Below are 23,287 nucleotides of genomic sequence, written 5' to 3'. Positions count from 1 at the left end.
TTCCCTTTGAGGCCTAAATGAAAATAAACAACAACAAAAAAGTACATTGCCAAGACTCAAGTATGATGAGAAATATGGGGTGAGTGAAAGTGACTGACTTGAGTTCTAAGATTAACTATTAAGGGAGATATAACACTTATATATTTCTACTCCTACCATCCCAACTGAGAAATGGAGGAGACAAGTATTTGTGGCCTGTCTGGTCTCACTTGCTTGTTTGCTGTAGTCGATTTGGGCAAATGGAGACAGGATCTAGGATTCAAGTGCAGTGTGTTAGCATTAATGAATTCCCCAAATATCCTGTTTTCCTGGGGTAAATTTACTTTATAACGATCACCAATGCCAACTAAAAATTAAATCAATAAATCAGTATAAGGAAATTGTTGAGAGGAGCTAGGAGTCCTACTAGAAGAAAGCAAATGTTTATGGATTGAATTCCCACACCCCTGTGTAGCTGGCCTGCCACCCAGTTCCAGGATCACAGGAGGCCCAGTAAGGGAGAGGGCATCGACCCCCAGGGCAGGAAAACACTTGAGTACTCTGGGTCCATGTCAGCCATGGTGTCTCTGCAGCACATTTCTCCCCTTCTCCAGGAAAAATAGACAACAGTCATTGCCAAACTCTTTCTGCTCTTGTTTCTGGCAAGAAGTATTTCTAACTTCTTAACCCTTTACCGATACTTTTAAACTATACATGCTCAAGACTGCCTTTCTGTGTGCCCCTTTCCTCTGGTGTTTTTTCTCTAGCATAATATTGCTCAGGACTCAGCAAAGACAACAGAAGAATACCCTGACTCTAAGTTATGACGTCAACAAGTTGTCATAATTAGAGAAGTGTGTTTTGTAGAAAATTGTTCTTTTGGTTTTACCTTAGCACTACAGGGAAATTCACAGAATCATGCAGTAATGACAATTGCTGGAAAAGTCACACATATCCAAAATCAGAAAATAAACCAAAAAAATCATATTTTTGGATGGAGTCCCTCTTTCTGACCCTTCGTGTTTTCACACTCCTCTCTGCCACGTGCACATACTCCACAGATAGAAACACGTTCAGATTCATGCTTGGCCAAACAGTTATACTCTCAAGTTCTAACTATCTGCATATGGGAACTATCAAAGTAATAAATGAAAGTAATCACATACTATTTCTAGATAATTCTGTCATGTATAGAAAATGTGGTGATTTGCTGACTTATTTTCACTCTGCATTCAACTATGTCATGAGAATATAAACAAAGTTGCTTATGCCATGCTGAACCTCTTGAAATTAGCAAACATCCAGGTTACTGAAGCAATTTTTCCAGTTTTGCCTAATGCTGGACATTGTCCTTCCCTTAAACCCGCATCCCCAGGCCCCCTAATCCCTTCCCACCATGACCAAGATGCAGGTCAGCTCCACAGTGATTCACTGATAACTGTGAACTGCCTGAAACACTGGGAACTGAAAAAGCAAAGATAAACATACTGTAAACCTTCTAAGAAAGTAGATGCATCATCTGTAACTACTAATGCCAAAATCTAAGGTCCCTCGGCCCCACCCTTGAGAACTGAGGAGTAGAGATAGAGATATTTGCTGCTCTTTTTTTTTTTTCCATGTTTACTTTTTCTCTCCTCACCCAATCTCTTCACACATGATAAGTCTGATAGGCATAAAATTTAGATGTTAGCTTGGGCACCTAAATCAGAACTGAAACCCCATATTCAAAAACTGTCTCAAATGCTTGATCTATCTATGTTGCTGGCTGATGTGTGTGGCCACTGCTAGTTTTTCCACCTGCCTTCCTTCCATTTCCCCTTCCACCACTCTCCCCTCCTCTCTTCTTTTCCTCTTTTCTTGTTTCCTTCTTCCTTCAGGAAATACTTATGAAGCCTCTGCTGCATATCAGGCACTGCAACAGGTACTGGGAATACAATCGTGGCTGCACTGATAAGGTTGATACTGTCACTGTCCTGATTTTCAGCCCTCAGTCTTCCCTGAGCTATGCCTGCAGACCCTTCCCCAGGATGCTGGGGATATGTTACGGTTTAGATGTGAGGTGTCCCCCCCAAAATCTCACATGTGAAACAATGCAAGAAGGTTCAGAGGAGAAATGATTAGGTTGAGAGAGTCTTAACCAATCATTGAGTTAATACCCTAATAGGGATTAACTGAGTGGTTACTGAAGTGAGAGGGTGTGGCTGGAGGAGGTGGGAATTGGGGTGTGGCTGGAGGAGGTGGGAATTGGGGTGTGGCTTTGGGGTATATATTTGTATCTAGCAAATGAAGACCTTTCTCTCTGCATTGTCCTGTGAGCTGCATTCCCAGCCACACTCTTCTGCCATGATGTCCTGCCTCACCTTGAGCCCCAGGGAATGGATCCTACAGACTGTGGAATTGAGATCGCTGAAACCAAGAGCCCTTAAAGAAACTTTCCTCCTCTACGGGTGTTCTGGTTGGGTCCTTTTATTCACACCGGGGGAAAAAGCTGACTAAAATGGGATGACTGCCTCTTTCTGTTTTTTCAAAGAGGACTTTTTCTGTCTTACAGATATGGCAGAGGCAAGGAAGGACAGAAGTGCCCAGGAACAAATGTCCTTGGGGGGATTCGAAGCTGTGAAGGACGGGACACGAAAGGGAAACCGCAGCATTGCAGCATTGTTGCTTCTCCGTGGGACGGTGTTTCTCAGGGTCCCAGGGGTCTAGATTCCCAGATGCCCAGGCAATAAGCCACTCATACCAATGATTTAGAGGCTTTCTTCCCTTCCTGCCACATGTCCCCATTTCCTGTATCCTTGGACTTGCATCTTTGTTTGAAGGTCTTTTGTGGGGGGACGTTCACTCAAACTACGAACTCATAGGGAAAATGCAAAAAAAAAAAAAAAAAAAAAAAAAAGCAGGAGAAGAAAAAGAAAAATCCCTAAATTGTCATGCAATGCCTACTTTTCCCCAAATAATTCAAATGCTAAAATAGTTCAAATTGAGAATCATCTAAACCTAAGCTGCCTGGTATACTTGCAATGGTATTTTAACATATCCCTAAACATCACGAAAATCCATAAACTATTCATTCAAATGAAATTTGAAGGACATAGGAAACACAAGCACAATGTCTGAAAGAATTATCCTGTGGTGCCTTAAATATAACGCACTGGCATTTTTCATTCTCTAAATTTAAAGATAATCCTTTGGTATTTGAGTCTTTGGACTGGCTGTACTGTTCATCTTTTTGTTGAAAAAAAAAAGCCTAAATAACATTTCCTATTCTGCAAAATGGCATAATATTCTAAATCAAACCAATTCTACTTGGTAAACTTCACTTGAATGCTATTCTTCATCAACATCACATGCCTATTAGAATACAAAGAACAGCTGGCTTTTCACTAAAGTGATTATTTTTGTATTATTGAATTCTGAATATTCAGCATTGCCTATCTCTCTTGAGTCATTTCAAATTAGATTGTTATATCCAAGACACCTCAGTTTGCTTTAGTAGAGGGGACAGATGGATGGGAATAGAGGTAAAAATAGAGAAGTAATATCCCTTCTACAACCCTCTTCAGTTTCATATGGAATAAACAAAACAGAGACAATTTTAACATCTGTGTAGTCAATAAATGTCAGTTTCCAGGAATCAGCTTCAAAACTGTAGTCAATTCATGGGCTTGCTCTCTCTTCTCTCTGTGTATATGTACTGACATGTTATCTAGACTCAAACGGTCCACAGTCACTGACACACAATAAGATCATCTGAGAACTCAATTACTTGACACAGATAATACTTCACACGTATAAAATAAAAACTTTCTAACATAAAAACTTCTGCTAGTCTCCTTTAATTATAGCTACTCCTCACAAACTCAGAATTGAAAGTCAAATCTTGATTGATATTGTATCCTGAACTCAGATGGGCTCAGTAACATCATATTGCCTTTAGAGAGTTCTTTTTAATCCACAGGCTTCTACAGTGGTTTTATAGCAACTCAGAGTTTGTAAAGACATTATTCCTGCAGTGGCAGTTTCCAAAATGCTTTGTAGCATCTTCTCAAAGATAAATAGGAGCAAGCCAGTTAGATAAAAGACAGAACAATAAGTAAAAGCCCCATATTTCTATAGATAACAGATGTGGAACTTGGAAAGTGACTATTACTTTTAAATAAAAATGTGACTGGTGGCTCTGTCATTCCTTGCTACCCATAGGATGGTCTGAGGACCATCATCAGAAAACCCCATGGGAGCTTGTTGGAAAGACAGACTTTCAGGTCTCATCCCAGACCAACTGAGTCAGAATATGCATTTAACCAAAATCCTCAGACGCTTTACACATGCATCAGAATTTGAGAAGCACTATTCTATGCCAGGATATAGATAACTCCTATGAATACTTGTTTTAGCAATTTGCTCTTATTCAGATAGAACAAGGCTATAGTGTTGGGAATATATATTTTTTTGTCCCCAAGGGTAGTGGGAGGGAGTGATAGAAGGGACTAAAGAAAAGTAGGGATGGAGATGGGGAAAGTACAGGGAATCAGAAAGATGCTAATGGGGTTCTTGGCTCTATTGCCCATAAGACCAGACTCTGAAATTATAACGGGACTCCATGCATACCAGGCAAATATCAGCTTGTCCAGAAGTCAAAATAGAGGTGTTCTTAGGATTTGCTTTAGATTCTCTAATCCTGAGTCTATTCACCTGTAGAGCAAGGAGGCCTCACTACTTTACAAAATTCACCTTTGAGGCATATATATATATATATATATATATATATATATATATATATATATATAAAAGAAGAGGGGAGAATCATATAAGAGAGTAGAAGAGAGAAAGGGTGAAAGGATGAAGAGCCTAAGAAATCTTTGCAGAGCCACTGGGTTGTGAGAACAACTTGACAACCACTTTGACCCCATCGTGCTTTCCAGGGCTCAGTTTCTTTCATGAGATTCATTTCCTAATTATAAACTACCATTGTCTTTTAATGCCTCTAGTAACAGCATGATTCTTTTGGCCTTACATGCATCCCTGCTTGATGTCAAGTGGCCACACACACTGACAAAATTTAAAATCCTCCTGGTTCAATAACCCCTGCAATGATGTACAGCTATAATTACCAGGTAGCCAATTTATGGCCTATTCTTCCTTACCTAGTATACCCAGAGCTGACCCAAAGCACTGCCAAACTAACCTCTGCTCTTTTACAGGAAATTTCAATTGATAAAATTTAGGCAATACTAGAACTAGATGACAAAATGAATGGCTCAAACGTTGCACTAAATGTGGGTTTCAATTCACCCTGGTATTAAAGAGAAACTCTTACATCATGGAAGTTGAACTTAGGTACGACTTTCTCAACAGAACAGTGTCAACTGCCAGAGCTTCAGGCAAGAACCCAGAAAAGATGAAATCCCAGACATGATGAAATAAGCCAAGAAGATCCAGGCCAAGATGTGAAAGGCCAAATGGGAACAAGCAGCACACACAATTCTGTTGCCAAGAGATCTCCTCTAACGGTGTCACGTCCCAAGTTTCCACAGTGAATGTCAGCGAGAGGATGATAATTGAGGTGGGCAGTCAATAGAGAAATACGGTGTATAAGGAAGTCACCCCAGAGAAGTTGTTTTTTCTGTTTCTCCTGAGAAATTGCCAGAATGAATTAGAAGCTATTTGAGTATTATACTTATCTCGGCACCAACATTATTTATTTTCAAGGAATCTTTATCAAATTTGCATCTTGTCTAATTTGGCAAGGAAAGTCCTCATAAAAAGACAACCATGAAACCTAGTTAGATATGCAAAATGGCTTCACTAAACCTCCAGGCAAACAGTGCCCAAGATGCTTCATTACTAACTGCTCACGCCTCCAGCTCCACATCCAGAACTGACCCTTAACCCCTGCACTCTCAAACCCAGTAAAAAACAACCTTCTGGGCTGGGGTTGTGGCTCAGTGGTAGAGTGCTCACTTAGCATGTTCAAGGCCCTGGGTTCGATCCTCAGCACCACATAAAAATAAGTAAAATAAAAGTATTGTGTCCAACTGCAACTAAAAAATAATTTTTTTAAAAAAAAAAACCTCTTCTTTCTACTCCACATTTCCCAATGCTCTTCCTCCAGATTTTTCTGTTTTTGGTATTCCCACACTGTAAAATTGAGAAGCTTATGACTTGTTCCTTCCTTCACTGTTTGAGTTTAAGCAGGTAAAAGTTGCCCCCGATAGTTTCAGTAATCAACCATTTCCCTTTTATTTCTCTGATGATGGACCTAGTTCCTGCATTTATTTCCCTTACCTGAATTATATAGAAAAATCCTTATCTTCCACTCACTCTTTAATTTGTTGCACATTTGAGCACCTTCTGTATGCAGTAAGCACTGTGCTAGGTGCTGAGGATAGAAAGGTGAGCAGAATGGGGTTGGTTCTGGTCCTCGAGGAGTTTACCGGCTGTCGACATCCCTGCATGACACATTTTTCAGGACACCATCAGACTAACCTTACTAACATACTTGTTGAGTCATTTCTTTATCCTGCTCAAATGCTGTGCATGGCCTAGTGGAAAAGTAACCAAGCACATCGAGAGCAAAACTCTTCAATCATTCTAAAACTTTGCAATCTGGTCTCTACCCATTTCTTCATTATTCTCTCAACAAAGCATCTAGTTGAAACTGGCTGTCAGAATCTCTACCTCAGGATGCTCTGCATTTCTTGTTCTTGCTTTGATTGTTTTTTGGTTTTTTCCAGAAGACCCTCGTCCTCTAATGTGATATTTTCTAATTGAGATACAAAAAAATCCTCTCTCTCCTCTGAACTTAAATATTTGGTCAATTTAAATGGCACTTAATCTAGCCAATAGTTGCCATAACCTTATCCTACTTTCTTGTACCACAATTCAAGTTTCTACTTTTAGAATCCCTTGTTTACATGTTTGTAATCAAATAATTATTTTACCTTAATTGACAAAATAAAAATTATATCGATATTAATGGCATGCAATGCATTTTGATACATGTACATCTTGTGAAATAATAGAATCAAGTTAATTAACATATCCTGATAATGAGAACATCTAAAATCTACTTTCTTAGCAAATTTCAAACACACAATACATCATCACTAGCTATGGTTACTATGTTGTGGGATAGATTTCTCAAAGTTATTCCTCCCATCTAACTGAAACTGTATCCTCTGACCAATATCTCCCTATTCCTACCACCCCTGCCCCCAGCCACAGGTAGCCATCAAGGTACTCTCTGCTTCTGTGAGTTCCATTTTTTTTTTCTTTTAGTAGAATCTTCTGGTTCTTTAAGGCAGGGATGATTGTACTTTGTATCTTCTGTAGGACTTTATGTGTTTGCTTGCTCATGTGGACATCAGTGATGTAACTGGTAATCAATAGTCTTTTTTTGTCGTTGTTGTTCTGGGGATTGAACTCAGGGGAACTTGACCACTGAGCTACATCCCCAGGCCTATTTTTGTATTTTATTTAGAGACAGGATCTCACTGAGTTGTTTAGCACCTCACTTTTGCTGAGGCTGGCTTTGAACTCACGATCCTCCTGTCGCCACCTCCCAAGCTGCTGGGATTATAGGCGTATGCCACTGTGCTTGGCTCAATAGTCTTTTTATTTATTTATCTATTTATTTATTTTTCATTATAATTCTTAATACACCATTATACAATAATTTATTATATCTCTGATTATATATGGTATGTTGTCTTTTTAATGTCTCATTATTTATTATGTCTGTCAGAATTTTTATTGTTCATTAGATTTCTTTTTTTTTTTTTTTAATTTTAAACTCTGAACAGAAACCTGTTTCACTGAAAGCCTAATTAAGTTGGGAATGATTTTTCCTTCCTTTGGAAGGGGACCTTGGTACCCCATAACGAATTAGTAGCCACCAGGGGTCACTTTTTGTAGGCTTGAGTTCTATAGGTCTGGACCCAGGTGAGGGGGTCTCAAGTGCTGCATTGTAGTGGGAAGGCAGAACTTCCACTTATTCAGTGGGTAATTTTCTATCTGAGTCTCAGTTTCTCTTTGGAATCTTTTACATGGCCCAGCATTACTCCTTAAACTTACATTTTTCCCCACAAAGCACGAGAAGTAGAGGGTTAGGGATGAGTAGTCAAACTTAGTGGGGACTTTATTTTCTCTGTTGGCTGTGTCGTAGATTTAGCTTGGTCTTATGCAGTGCTTTGTGTATTTAACATTGCTTATTTGCAAAGTGAAAACAACATAGGATGCTTGAGTGGTTTGGGCCTCAAAGGAAATCTGTGTGTTTGCCAACAAGAAGAAAAAGAAAAATATGTAAGATAAACATTTATAAAATCTAATCTGAAAAGAAAAGTGTACAAGGTTTAAAATGATCTATGTATAAACGAGAAGAAATTTTATTCATTTAAATGCTTATGGTAGCTTGATAATTTCAAACACGGACACCATTGTTGAAGAAGGTGTAAAACACAACCAATCCTGAGCAGGAGGGCAAACTCTCTCACCTGGTGTTCTGTCAAGCTCCATGGACAGCAAAATCTGAGAAAGACTTGCCACCTGACATGGATGTGCTTTATATTAGAAAATGTTATGCATGTTATGAGAAAAATTTATTTAACATATAAATTTTATCTTGGCAGTGTCTCTTTAATTACAAAACAAAATGAATGATACGAGGTTATGAAGCAAACATCATTTATCCAAGAGGTTACAATGGCTCTTAGGAATTCAGTGTTCTACACTGGCTTTTCTCAGGCTGTGTGTGTGTGTGTGTGTGTGTGTGTTTCCTTTAATTCCCTCAAAAGTGCACATTTTACATAGAAAATAAGAAATTCTAATTGCAAAATCATACTTTATATAGAAACAATTTTCTAACCTTTTGCTCTATGAACTCTGAAGATAGGAATACTTCCACAAACAGAATGAATACAGCTCCAATTCTCTACAGTGACGCATTCAGGAAATGGCAGGTTTTATCTTAAAGGAGTTCAATTGCTACACAAAAGCTTTTGTGCACAAATAACAGAATTCTCAAATTGGAATAAATGTGCTTTTAAGAATTTTTTATTTGGAGCCTTTATTTCAGGGAACACTTGTGGATCATGTTACATAGCTTTGAATTGTGGAGCAGATAAGGAAAATCTAAAAGAAAAAAAAATTAGGGCAGACCTTTATTAAATTTTAAAGTGTGTCTTTGCTATACTCTTATAAAAAGCCAAATAGGGTATCAAAATCTCTGGAGATCACCAGTATAATTTCTTTATCATGTTCCATTTAAAATTTAATTATGTAGTCTACAACAAGAAGAATCTGAGTAGTCTAAATAGGTCATGCAGTGAGTAACTTAATAATATTCTAAAGTTTTCCTTGTAAAGATCCTTCCTTTGATAGTCTGTTACACATCAGAACACTATATTATAAAACAAGTGTAATTTAATTCAGTCACTGTGGACTCTTATACACACCTATAAAGAATGAAATGTTTTGATTTAGGTAATTTGGAGAATAAATGAAAACCATGTTTCTGATAGAGCTGTTCATGATAGGTGGATGGCATTTGCATTTGCATATACAGATAACTCCCTGACCTATGATGGGGTTATGTCCTGATAAGTCCATTGCAAGCTGAAAAGATCCCACGTTGAAATACATTTAATACACCTGACCTAGCAAACCTCATTGCTTATCCTACCTAGCTTATCTTGAACACATTCAGGATACTTCCATTAGCATTCAGTTTGGTAAAATCTTCTAACCCAGAGCACATTTTATAATAAAGTGTTGCATATCTCATGTAATCTATTGAATATCTGCATTCACAAGACAATGGGAAAGCAATACACAGTAGAATATCAGCCATCTCTCCTGGTGATCAAATGCCTGTTTCAGAGCTGTGACTTGCCCAGTATCAGGGAAGTATGAGACCACATATCTTCATCCCAGGAAAAAAAAATCAAAATTCAATATTCAAAGTAAAATTTCCACTGTCTAGTCCCTTTGTGCCATTGGAAAGTCAAGAAATTGTAAAGTGAACCCCTGTAGGTCAGGATCCATCTGTAGCCTTTCTTTGGGTGATCATTATTTTCAGGTGTTATAGCAAGGTCAAGGGAATTTTACATTGAAGGCTTGGGATATTTGCTTTTAAGTCATCAACAGTTATTCATAGCAAGGCCCAAATCCAAGTACTGAATAATTAAAATCTGAACTGGTTTATATGCCCAGTGATTTTTATACTTTCCTCCCTCTCCATCTCAAATGTCAACTGACATGCAATTTAACTTCTTTTAATAAAATAACAAAAGAAACACTATATTAAGCACTTTATATGTATTCACGTCAGTTCTCAGAGTCATTGGTCCTATTATTATCATTTTACAGAAGAAGAAAATGACGTACAGAGAAGTGAAGAAACTTACATAAGTTCACAGAACTAGTAAGTGGCTGACCTGGGGTTTGATTACAGTTTGGAATTCAGCTCCAGAGCACCTGTGTCAAATCCTTTTCCTGGACTGCTGCTTAAAAGCAATATGGTGTTTCTCCCTGTTCCTGGACACTACCCAAATGTTGGTAGAAATAATTAACATAAAGCTATCTTTGAATGAACCACAATCACAGCTCACAAATACTGATGGCTTGTTGGGTGCCAGACATTGACAATACCTTACCTGGTGTTTTAGTCAGTTTTTCACTGTTGTGACTAAAGAATCTGACCAGAACAACTGTAAAGAGGAAAAGTTTATTGAGGGCTCACAGTTTCAGAGGCCTTAGTCCCAAGAAGGTTGACTCCATTCCTAGGGGTTCCAGGTGAGGCTAAACATCATGGCAGGAGAGTGTGGCAGAAGGAAGAAGCTCACATTAGGAAGCAGAGAGAGAGAGACAAAATATATATGCCATAGTCATGCCCACAATGAACCACTTCCTCCAGCCATATCACACCTGCCTCTAGTTACCACTCAATGAATCCCATCAGAGATTAATTCACTGATTGGGTTAAGACTCTCAGGATCCAATCATTTCTCCTCTGAAACTTCTTGCATTGTCTCACACTTGAGCTTTTGGGGAACACTTTCCATCCAAACCATAACATGTGGATTATCTCCTTATAGAGGCACTGTCAGATGGCTATTATTATTATTTTCACATTTATAAATGAAAAACTGAGGCACAGATATTAACTAACTTGCTAAAGTTCAGAGAATCAAGAAATATCAGACAGAGGATTCTAGCATGTCTAAGTCCAAAATCTAACCTCTCAGACTCTGGGAATAGCACACAAGAACAGCAGCTCTGAACATCTAGGAAGAGTCAAATTTAGGCTAATGACTCCTCACCTGAATATATGGAATTTTCTGGGTGCCAAAGTCTGTAAAGCAGAATGGGAAGGGTGAGAGAGGGCAGAGATTGTATAACTGGTCCACCACTGGATCTTGCTAGTACTTCTCCTCAATCCTTCCTCCCTCCTTTCCCAGTTCAAATAAACATTTATTAAAATTAATCCAAACATCTATTCAATCAGACAAATAGTTATGCAAATATTTATTCAGTGCCTACTATGTTCTAGGCACTGCTAGGCATTAGGAATAAACAATGAATGATAATTAGATCTCCACATGTTTCCTACTTGGAGGAGAAGGTATAAAAATCTGCCAATAAATTATACAACCAGTTGATACAATTCTAGGATAATGGTTAGCACTGGTGGCTATGTGAATTAAAACCCTTCAGGGCAGAGAAAAATATAACAGAAAAAGTGATATTTGAGATGTGTCTAGGTATACCAGACACATTAGTAAATGTTTTCCGCTTGCCAGGCCAAACCATCTTCTGACACAACTGCTCATTTCTGACGTTTTAGCAGATGGGCATGACTGCGTTCCAATAAAAACTTATTTACAAGCATAGGCCATGGCTAGATTTGGTTTGTGGACTTGTTCGCCAGCCCTCATCTAAAAGAATGAGTTGGGAGATAGTGTTGGAGGGGAGAAAGAGTCGGGAGATGGAAGAACAGAAAGCAGAGACCAAGTCTCAACTTCCTTTTCTCTGAGTTGGGGGCTCACACAGCTGAGTGAATACTCAACAACTATTTACTGACCTTGAACTCTGTTACAGGTCCCACAGATGGAGGAATAAACCAGATAGGCACGGCAGACACTATTTTGGCACTGAGGGGAATGGAACAGATGACAAATGAAGGGACAAAAAAATAATAATAAAAAAAGCAGAGATAATGATAAGTGGTATGTGTACAATACACTATGGTGATATGGTGATTCGACAGAGAGGAGTGAGTATATTGATTAGGGTGCTCCAAGAGGCTCTCTGAGCAAGGAAGAGAGAAGAAAGGCCATTGTATCAGGAACAAGAGGAATCAAGCAGCAAAGGGAGGTGAAAAGTTTGCAGAGAAGCAGCCTTTGGAAGCTGAAGTACACTATTTTAATTTTATTCTAAGCAACAGGGAGCTGTTGTATGGGTTTAAGCAAAAAACAACATGGTTTGACTGATGACCCTTGAAAATAACTTAGGTAGCTATGGGGCTAATAAGTTGCAAAGAGTAACTGAGGAGAGCAGTTGGAGGGCCATTTCAACAAGGCAGATGTGAGCTTATGGTGGCTTGGAAAGACAGAGAAAGTGGACAAATTAAAGATAAATTTTGGAGGTTGAGTGGGTAGAATTGGCCAAATGGGTTGTCTGCTAACTGTGAGAAAAAAAAAATGAAAAAGGCTATAGGATTTTCCTAGGGATTTGTTTTTGAGCAGCTGAGTTCTTGGTGGTAAGATAGGTGGAAGTAGGATTCAAAAGTTCATTTTTTGGACACATGAAGTTTAAGATGTACTTTCCAGTAAAGACATCAAATTGGCAGCTGACTATTCAAATCTGAAGTTCAAGGGAGAAGTTGGAACTGGAGATATAAAAACAGGGATTATCTCCATAAAGATGACTTTCAGAGCCTTGGAATCAGGGGTTGAAGGTATACATCAATGGCAGAGAACTTACCTAGCATGTGCAAGGCCCTGGGTTCAGTCCCCAGTACTGCAAAACAAACAGACAAAAAACTCCCTTGGAATTGAGTAAAACCTCTCTCTATGTCCTCTCCATAGGTGAAGAGGGCAATTCCTAAGGCAAACCCTGGAGCATCTCAAAATGTAGAGGTCAATCAAGAAGGGGAGAAAGAACAGGAAGGAAGGGTGAGGAAGAATGGCTGGGAGACTGGAGGAAAACCTGGAGAGTTTGATGTCCCCCAAACTAAGAAAGCACTTCACGGAGGAGGAAGTAGTGCCTTACAATGAACAAAGGCAAGAGCCCATATATGCCGACAGACGAATGGCCGATGGCCACTGGATTTAGGTAGATGGAGGCTGCTGGTGACTTTGGTCTGGCCAGTTTAGTGGCATAAAAGGGTCATAAGGCTGGCTGGAATAGCTGAGGAGAAAAAATGAAAGAAGAGAACTCATTTGGTGGCTCTTGTTCCTTAGGAACTTACAAGTCATTCCGTCCCTACTCCAACTCCTTCCTGCCTAAAATATACCAGAAACCCAATTTCTCTTCCCTAAAGCCTTAAGCATCTACAAGAAAAAAGAGACACATGGAAATAAAGTAGATTTGGCTGTGTCTCCGGTGATATCTGGGGCTGTTGTAGTCACATCACAAGCATTAGCGACACCATCCCACTATGATGAGGATGGTAGAGGATATTAAAGGTCATTTTCCATAATTCTTTTCTGCTGCTCTAACAGAGTGCCACTGACTGGGTAGGCAGTCCAAGACCAAGGTATCGGCATCTGGTATGATACTTGCATCTTCACATGGTGGAAGGCAGAAAGGCAAGAGAGGACAATGGTTACAAGAATGTAATAGAGGAGTGAAAAAGAGAGTGAACCCACTTTAATAACTTTCTAAAATAATTTATGGTGGCATTAATCCATTCATGAGGGCAGAGCCCTCTTGAACACCTCTCATGTGGACCTGCCTCCCAATAAGTTGTACTGAGATTATATTTTTAATACAATTATCTGGTGGGGAGCATATTCAGACCATAGCAGTGCTGAAGTAACCCTGGTTTTTTTCCTCCCAACCTTTTGGAACTATAACTATAAACTCAATATGCATTTTCTAAGGTGACATAACCATAGTGCCTTTTAAGTGGATTTGACTTGAGTAAAATAATAAAGGGGGACATTGCAAGAAGAAGTCTGGTGCAGGAAAGAATTCAGTCACAAACTTGGAGTGTGAGGTGAATATGAAAGGTTATGAGGTAGGGGCCAGGGAGCTGAGGAGGAGAGAACACATCTTACCATCTATGATCTCAGAGTTAGGGTACAATCTGCTATACCCAATATGTTGATGGCTGGAGGCTAGAAGTAGGAAATTGGGCTGTGTAAGCTATAGAGACAAGTCATTTAAGCCAGTGGACTTGTTTTCCATTGTTAGCCCACTAGTGAATGAGAGAGAGGAGGGATCTGGGGGTTGCAAGGTCTGGGGATACCATGGGTCATTCACAGCCACAGCTCAAACCTGACCCATCACTCAGGTCCTTCTCAGAAGGCTGATTAGGGATGCTGTTTTTGCTGCCACCAATCTGAGCAGCCAATCTTGCTTCTGGAATCCCTTAGTGCCCTTTGTTTAGAAATTTTTCTCCTCCTCTTGTAACATTAGGTACTTTGCTCCTTGCACTATGATTATCTGTATCTTCTCCACTAGGCTACCCAACTGAGGAGAAGAAATGGTGTTTCATCTGTTTTCTCCCACAGAACCTACGATCACGCTTGGCATATACCAAGTGCTTGATGTGCCTTTGTTGAATTAATGAACAAATAACGAATTTCATTCATATTGAAAAGCACCAGATGCAGGTCCCAGGACAGTTGAGGCAACTTTTTCTTGGGGATTACAGAGAAGAAAGAAAAGCATGATCAACTCTTGAGTGCTCAGCGAGAAGTTGGCCTGCAAGTACCAACATGTTTATCTTCTAATTTCTAAAGGTCTCTCAGAAGAGAGCATTTCATATTGAAGACAATAAGAAATACAAGGTCATAGTCCCTACAAAAGCCCTCCATGGGGAACTGGAGATCCAACCTTAAACCCTCGAGAGCCACAAGTGGCAAGTTGAGCTGTTGGAGCTCATCATAATTCTCTTTGCTTCCACCTTTCCCCCTGTTACTACTACCTGACTGGTCACATCCATGACTGAGAAATAAGGTCAGAGATAAAAGTCAGCCTTCCACTAAATGGAATCCATTCTGTTCAGATTTCAGATAACAATGATGCAAAATTTGATACCAAAATTCCATATTTAAAACTGCAATGACTTTTATCTCTGATGCTCACACAAACCAAACAGTTCTACTTTTTGGTTGAGGGTCTCAAACATGAGTCCTATGGTACAGACTTGTCTTCCAGGAATAGGGGGATTTCCATGGCTGATATAGGGGCTCCTTGGCTCATAATAAGGTTATATATCCTGATAAACTCATTGTAAATTGAAAACATCACAAGTTGAAAATCACAAGTTGAAATTTGCTACATCTAACCTACCATCTAACCTCAGCAAACCAGGACAGTGTATAGTATCTGTTTTTTTCCCCTTGTGGTGGTGACTGCTTGGGAGCTGTGGCTTGCTGCCCCTCCTCAGCAGCATGCAATGGACCAGATTGCATATCACTAGCCTGGGAATATATCCAAATTCAAAATGTAAAGTAGGTTTCTACTGAATGGATATTGCTTTCACATGATCATCAAGTTGAAAATTTTTTAAGTTGAGTCACTATAAGTTGGCCCATTTATATGTCTCTAACTTCATCAGAAAAGATACAATTTGCGGGGGGGGGGGGCAGAGATCAAGTTATTGGATTAAAATACAAGAGAGAAATCTAAGTTTTTCTTTTATAACTTCAACCTTTGGTTCTCGCCTGCCTCCATTGATCTATTCTAAAATCTAGTACAAGATGACATCTGATTCATATACATAATTATTTTAAGCTTCATTTATTTTACTTCATGTTCTTCAAAGAACATCCTGACTTCTGGATGCTGTGTCTAAGAACCAGCTTGTGACTCTCTCCGGAAGTACTTAAGATACTTCTGTGCAGGTCTATTAAATCCCATTATTTTCCATACTGTTTAGTTTACGTTGAGTAACAGTGGATTGCGTTAACAAGAAATTAAAGTGCTCTCTCTCTTTCAAAACCAGCAGCTAATAGTGCATGATTATAATAAAACCTCTGTTGATATAAGCCTTATTTATATCTTTATTCTGCTGCCCCAAATAAAGTTTTATCTCCATACCGGCATCTCTTATATTAAAACCTAAGACTATCATAATGAATTTAGTGTTCTATTCCATCTGAACAATTGGAGTTTCACCATGATTTTATTTAAGCATATTTACCTAAACTAGATACTTTTTACCATAAAAAACAGATCTTGAAAAACATTATTGTAACAGAAAATTATTCAGATTGCTAAACTCTCTTTTGCTACAAGCAAAATGAAAGCAAAGACATACAGAAATTAAAATGATAATTTTCCCAGCTCACAAAAGGGAACCATACATTCCATTTCTTGGACACTTGAAGATAAAGAGGACAATGTGAGTAGTATGTATAGTCAGTTTAAATATTTGTTTTGATCCCCACAAGATCATTGGTTTTAATATTTATAATATAATTACAATGCTTAGTGAATGTTGCTCATGTAAACTGATTTTTCTTTTTTTCTGGTGACATATTATCACCAGTCTTTGATTTCAGCCATGGCAAAATTTCAAAAACAGATTGAGGTTATCATTGGTAATGAAAAACAAACCTGATGCTTATTCATGCACCTAGGTGCTTGTTTGTGCACATATCTCATTTCAAATGCAAAGCATTTGTAACTACCAAGACACAATCCCCTGCTACATGATTTGCACATTTTCACAGGAATATTACCGACCAGTGGCCAGCTACTTGAAATTAATGCCATGTAAGGTGATTAAAGTTGAAATACTTCACCCTTGTCCAACAGTTGTAAATGGCCTTCTGGAAAATTTCAAGACAGTCAAAGCCAATGAAAACTAAACCATAAAACCGTTATAAAATGCCTCCTTCCTTCCTAGCCACATGTCACTAGGTAGCAGTTGCCTGAATTGCAATTTTCTACTTTTCCTAGTTGTCACAGCCTAAGCATGCTTTTATGACTAAAAAGATAAAAAACTCCAAGTGTCGTGTTCCACTAATCATGAGCCGACAAACACAATAACTTCAGGTGCCTTGTTCTAAATAGTACCCAGGTATCTGAGGGCTCATTTGCACTTTCCCAGTGACAGGCCAAAGAAATCTGAAAACAGGCTGAAGGCTGAACAGCTGATGGGATTCCACACTATTGTACAAACAAATCAATGCTAGCAAAAGAAACATTCTGGACACCAAGGGAGGAATTCATCATTAAATAATGATATTATTTCATGTTAATGTAAGGAAAGGAAATATTTGTTAATGGGCATGTCCCAAACTGTCCCTAAAAAGAGTCACAAGGATTCCTGAGGTTATATTAGAATTATAATTGAGAAGTAACTAATATATTATTTCTCATGCCCTTATTGCCTGCATGACAATGACAGTCGACTGCAGTTAGAATGGGATTGTTGGCATGTTGTTTATTTTCAACCTGATTCAACACTAGCATAACAAAAGTTTATGATAAAAAAGAATAAGTAGACTCATTACCAAAATACCACCCACCAAGCTCAAGAAGAGAGACTGTCCCTTGAGTAATAAACTAGCTGTAACAGAAGTTCATTCCTAGGGAATATGTGAATGGCTGCTTGGTATTCACAGTGAAGCACTACTTAATAGAATTCAGGAGGCTGCTGCAGATTCAGGCATCTGAGTAATTTTCATCTGCATGATTACAGCATGGTGTGGGTCTCCTCTGATAATACAGAGGTGGGCCGCATCTGAGCCATTCTATAAAAGTTTGGAAGTCATTCCTCATTCCATTATTTCAGGATTAACTTCTTCACACAAACATGGGCAGATACACAACTCTCTCTCTCTCTGCCTGCAAATGATGGGATGCTCAGGTCTTCATGGTGGACCTTTTCCAGATTGAAAGCACGATGACAAACAAACTCAGCAGGAATGCAGAAACCAGAACCCACGTACGGTATTAACCCCGTAAATTGGCACACGGCTGAAATATTTCTTTGGGATGTATCCAAAGAATGAAGACATACAGTAATTTAAATATTTGGATCACAGTAAATAGTTTTTTGGCAATATTAATCATGATCCTATGAGCAAAGTTTTTCTTTACATAAAAAAGAAAACTAATTTGCTTATCTCCTATACCAGATGGTGAGGAGACCTTCCCTTATTTGGACCTTCCCCTATTCCCTAGTGGTGTTCATAATCATATTCTGTTTGATCTTCTTTTTCCTGTTCTTGAGAACCTCTTAATTTTAATTTCCAACTATTCCCAGGCAAGACTCTATCACATATAAATTCACTTCCTAATGGTTATTGAGCATCTTCCAAAACTAAGGCACAATGCTAAGTAGTAAGACCAGATTCTAGATATACAATGTTCAGTAAAATGCCTCTCAAAATATTGCCATCCTCTTCCTTCCACTTTTCCCTTCCTCCTTTTTTCTCCCTCCCTCCTTCTGTCCTTCCTTCTCTTCACTGAATAGTGGTAATCATTCTTGATGGCTAGTCATGTAAGCTTGCATCCTGTTAATCATCTTATTTTATATGTTGACATAAAATATCAAAAAATACGAAAAACATCAATCAATTATATATAGTTTTCTTTTCCCAAAATATTTCTTAGTACTTATTTAAATGACAATAGGAATTAAAAATTAAAAACTATGATGTAAGTTCTTTAGGGGAAGCTTAGGATTCTTTCACCAATTTATAAATCCCTGAACACAATAATAATAATCAATATATGAAAGGGGGAAAAACATGTCCAAGTGTCTGCACATTGCTAGTTTTCATGGGTATAATAAAGGAATGTGCACATCTTTATGATTGATAGGGCAAACATAGCTCACATATACATCTCCAACTATGTGATATAAGCTCAAAGTAATGAACGTTAGCATCACTACTTTTTGGTGACATCACTTACATGTGATTCACTCATGCATTTTAGCATTGACAAGTGACAGATGTGAGGAAGAGGAAATGAGAAGCTCTCTTCAAGAGGGCTGTACAGTTCCCAAGTTACAGAAGCAGCAAAACCAGCTTGCTTACCTTGGTGGACTTCCAGCTAATTCTGTGGCAGTCTCTCTGTCAGAGAAAAAGAAGACAAGCACAATTAAGCTCATTTTGGTAACATAAAATTTTGTTTAATCATATAATACAATGTACCAAGATATGTTTGAAGAACATACTGTACATATAGATGTTCAGAAACTAAAAACTGACTCAGCACATTTTTGATCAATTCCCGTGAACCTTTCAATGGCTAATTTCAAAGGAAATTTTTATACACATGCAACATATCTGCTTTCTGGTGATTGAACTTAGTTAAGTTCAAAACATGAAAATTCAAAAATGTACAATATCCAGAAAGAAAATAAGAGGATCCCCTTCCCCCAACTACCTTTTAGGTGTTTGTGATTAAAGCTCCTATAATCTCTTTCCCAGGGTCATTTAGGGACAGATTCCTCTGGGGGGTATTTCCTCATGCTGATCTGTCACTTGAGGTTTAGGAAGGCACGTTCTGCAATTCTCTGGGTAACAGATGTCTGTTTTTCATTTCTTTGTGATAATGTTCTACCATTTGGGACTGCTGAAGACAGTCAAATAGTGGGAAATTCACTAATTAAAGACCCTATGGCAAATTAATAAAAATGACCAAAGACCAATTTCAAAACTAGTTTTTTTTCCCCCTAATTGCCACATGTTGTCTTTCAATCAGAGATGAGTTCTTGGAAATAGGAGAGGAATTGGTGAGAGGAGGACACAGAGGCTTTATATTGATTGGCAATATTAATTTTTTAAGTAGCAGAGGAGGGCTCAATTTTGGACTGAGGAATTAAAGGTGCAATTTTCAGGACAGTGGTATAAAATCTTCTTAGGGTCATATAACCCCTTGAAGACTCTCATTAAAGATATCAACACCTCATGAAGAAAAAAATAGCAATACATATACATACAAATGAGGCATATGATTACAGGTGTTTCCTGGCCTTCCTCAACCTGAACCTAACCCTAGTTGGGAGCCTCAGCTTTAAGCCAATATTCTCTTTACTCATTTTGTCCATCCAGATAAAGGACTTCCTGTTCTTCTCTGACCCTCCCACCTTCTAGAACTCTCTCTCTTTACTTACTGTCTATGATAGTACCTAGATACTTTAGGGAAGTGGTGGTTCCCATACAGTCAAACTTCCTTTGAAAAAAAATGCATGATTATAAATTCAGCTCCCCTAGAAATATTCTTTCCTGGTTATTGTATAATAGTAAATCTCCATTGTTTATTGCTGTAGAAATTGGCTTTGGGGAGAAAATTTCCATTCCGTCAGCAAAACCAGAGTTGAATGCATTGCCCTCTATGTTGTTGAATGCTTCAGATGTATTCACTTCTTCTAAGAATTTAGTGTCTGTCTCAGAATTTTCCCTTTCCAAGCAGACTCTGCAATTGTGGGTCCCCCAGCTAAGAAGTACCAACCCCCCTTAACTTTCCTTTACAATGTTTATCACAAAAAAGTATCTTTTTAAAATGCTTATTTTATTATTTATCATTTTGTCACTTGAGACCAATATTTATTAGCACTCCATAAATATTTGCTCAGTTTATCAGCATTGAATTAATGAACTTTTCTGGTCTTAGTGACCTTGAGGTTTAGATCTATGTTTAGAGCTAGTTCCTGATAATGATAGCCTAGAGCTAAGGTACAACTCTGTTTCTTTGTTTTTAATCTTTTAACTTTTTGGTTTTACTTTCCATATTACACATACTTTAATATTATGAGTCTCTTGGTATCTTTTAAAATTATGTTGCTCATACATTATAATAAATAAATCCATTAAATCACAGTTGAGCAGGATTTCTCAACCTTGGCATTATGCTGACATTTTGGTCCAGAGACTATTTTGGTGTGTGTGTGTGTGTGTGTGTGTGTGAGAGAGAGAGAGAAAGAGAGAGAGAGAGAGAGAGAGAGAGAGAGAGAGAGAGAGAGAGAGAGAGAGAGAGAGAGAGAGTTCTCTGTACTAGGCATTTTAAGATTTTTTAATAGTCTCTCTGTCCTCTGTTCACTTAATGCCAGTAATCGCCCCTCTTTTACTCTGTTATGCCTACTCAAAATATCTCCAGACATTGACAAGTGTCCACCCGGGACAAAACTGTTCTCAATTGCAAAACTCTGTAATCGAGCAATAGAATTGTCCATAATAAACCTGTTTCCTAAACTTGAATTGGATTAACCAATGTTCTCTAGTCCCACTAAAAAACACAGCAAATGAGCCCTCCTAAGAATATGTGTTTTCTTTTGGTTCCTGTCATTCTCACCTACAGTATTTTGTGTTTGTTCTCCGTTCTGTTTATGATTGTGGTACTCATTATAATAATTTTTAAATTTAATTAAATGTGATGTAAATAGATAGAAATATAAGTGTAGAAAAGTTCTTGTTCTATAAAATCTAGGTTGGTTGCTTTGAAAAGGCTTAGGAATCAATCTAACAAAAGAGGTAAAAGGAACTGGGGTTGTAGCTCAGTGACAGAGCACCTGCCTAGCATGTGTGAGGCACTGGGTTTGATCCTTAACACCATATAAAAATAAACAAATAAAGCCATTCTTCCCATCTACAACTACAAAAATAAAATAAAAATAAAATAAATAAAAACAGGTGAAAGATCTCTACAATGAAAACTACATAACACTAAAGAAAGAAATTAAAGAAGACCTTAGAAGATGGAAAGCTCTCCCATGTTCTTGGATAAGCAGAATTAATATTGTTAAAATGGCCATACTACTAAAAACACTATACAGATTTAATGCAATTTCTATTAAAATTCCTGTGATGTTCTTCCTAGTAATAGTAAAAATAGTCATAAAATTTATTTGGAAAAATAAGAGGCCCAGAATAGCCAAAGCAATCCTCAGCAAGAAAAGTGAAGCAGGAGGCATCACAATATGAGACCTTAAATTATACTACAAAGCTATAGTAACAGCAGGGTATTGACTCCAAAACAGAAATAAAGACCAATGGAACAGAATAGAAGACACAGAGACAAACCCATACATACAAAGTTATCTCATACTAGACAAAGACATCATAAGTATACATTGGAGAAAAGATTGCCTCTTCAACAAATTGTGCTGGGAATACTGGAAATCCATATGTAGTAGAATGAAATTTAACTCCCATCTCTCATCCTGCCCAAAACCCAACTCAAAGTGCTCAAGGACCTAGGCATTAGACCAGAGACCCTGTAGCTACTAGAAGAAAATTTAGGCCCAACTCTCCATCATGGGGCTTAGGAATTGATCTCCTCAACAAGACTCCTAAAGCACATGAAGTAATATCAAGAATCAACCAATGGGATGGTATCAAACTAAAAAGCTTTACAGCAGAGGAAACAATCAAAAACATGAAGAGAGAGCCTACAGAATGGAAGAAAATCTTTGCATCTGCACTTCAGATAGAATATTAATCTCCAAGGTAGACAAAGAACTCAAAAAACTTACACCAACCAAACAAACAACTCAAAAATCCAGAGAAACAAAAAAAATCCAAACCAAACCAAAGCAAGCAAACAAACCCAAATAACCCAATCAAAAAATGGGCAAAGGAACTTAAGAGGCACTTCACGGAAGAAGAAATACAATCAGTCAATAAATATATGAAAAAATGTTCAACATCTCTAGCAATTAGAGAAATGCAAATTAAAACTACACTGAGATTCAATGTTACTCTAGTCAGAATGGCATTATCAAGAATGCAAGTAACAATAAATGTTGGTGAGGATGTGGGGAAAAAGGTTTACTTATACATTTTTGGTAGGACTGTAATTGGTGCAACATTATTAAAATTAATATGCAGATTCCTCAGACAACTTGGGATGGAACCACCATTTAACCCAGTTATTCCACTCCTCAGTATATACCCAAAGACTTAACATGAGCGTACTATAATGACACTGCCACATCCACACACAATAGCTAAACTCTTGAACCAACTTAGGTGCCCTTCAAGAGATGAATGGGTAAAGAAAATGTGATATACATACACGATAACATCTTACTCAGCAATAAAGAAGAATGAAATTATGGCATTTGCCAGTAAATGACTTGGAGCTTGAGACTATCATACTAAGTGAAATAAGCCAATCC

At 38.1% G+C, this 23,287-nt stretch overlaps 1 protein-coding gene across 3 annotated transcripts in view; it reads right to left on the bottom strand.

The window, feature by feature from the left end:
• Positions 1-23,287, bottom strand: part of Celf2 (CUGBP Elav-like family member 2) — a 780,843-nt gene that overhangs the window by 370,633 nt on the left and 386,923 nt on the right. For all 3 annotated transcript variants that reach the window (XM_078023205.1, XM_078023206.1, XM_078023196.1), the window contains one exon: positions 19,203-19,238. Coding sequence is in view for 1 of the 3 variants with exons in the window: in XM_078023196.1 (XP_077879322.1) it covers positions 19,203-19,238 (36 nt within the window). In the remaining 2 variants the exon portion in view is untranslated. The remainder of the gene's footprint in view (positions 1-19,202; positions 19,239-23,287) is intronic.

Source organism: Ictidomys tridecemlineatus, chromosome 10 (assembly GCF_052094955.1).
Source record: "Ictidomys tridecemlineatus isolate mIctTri1 chromosome 10, mIctTri1.hap1, whole genome shotgun sequence".
Classification (NCBI taxonomy): Eukaryota; Metazoa; Chordata; class Mammalia; order Rodentia; family Sciuridae; genus Ictidomys; species Ictidomys tridecemlineatus.
The sequence above is the reverse complement of the archived record's forward strand: the minus strand, read 5'-3'. Positions and strand labels throughout refer to the sequence as shown.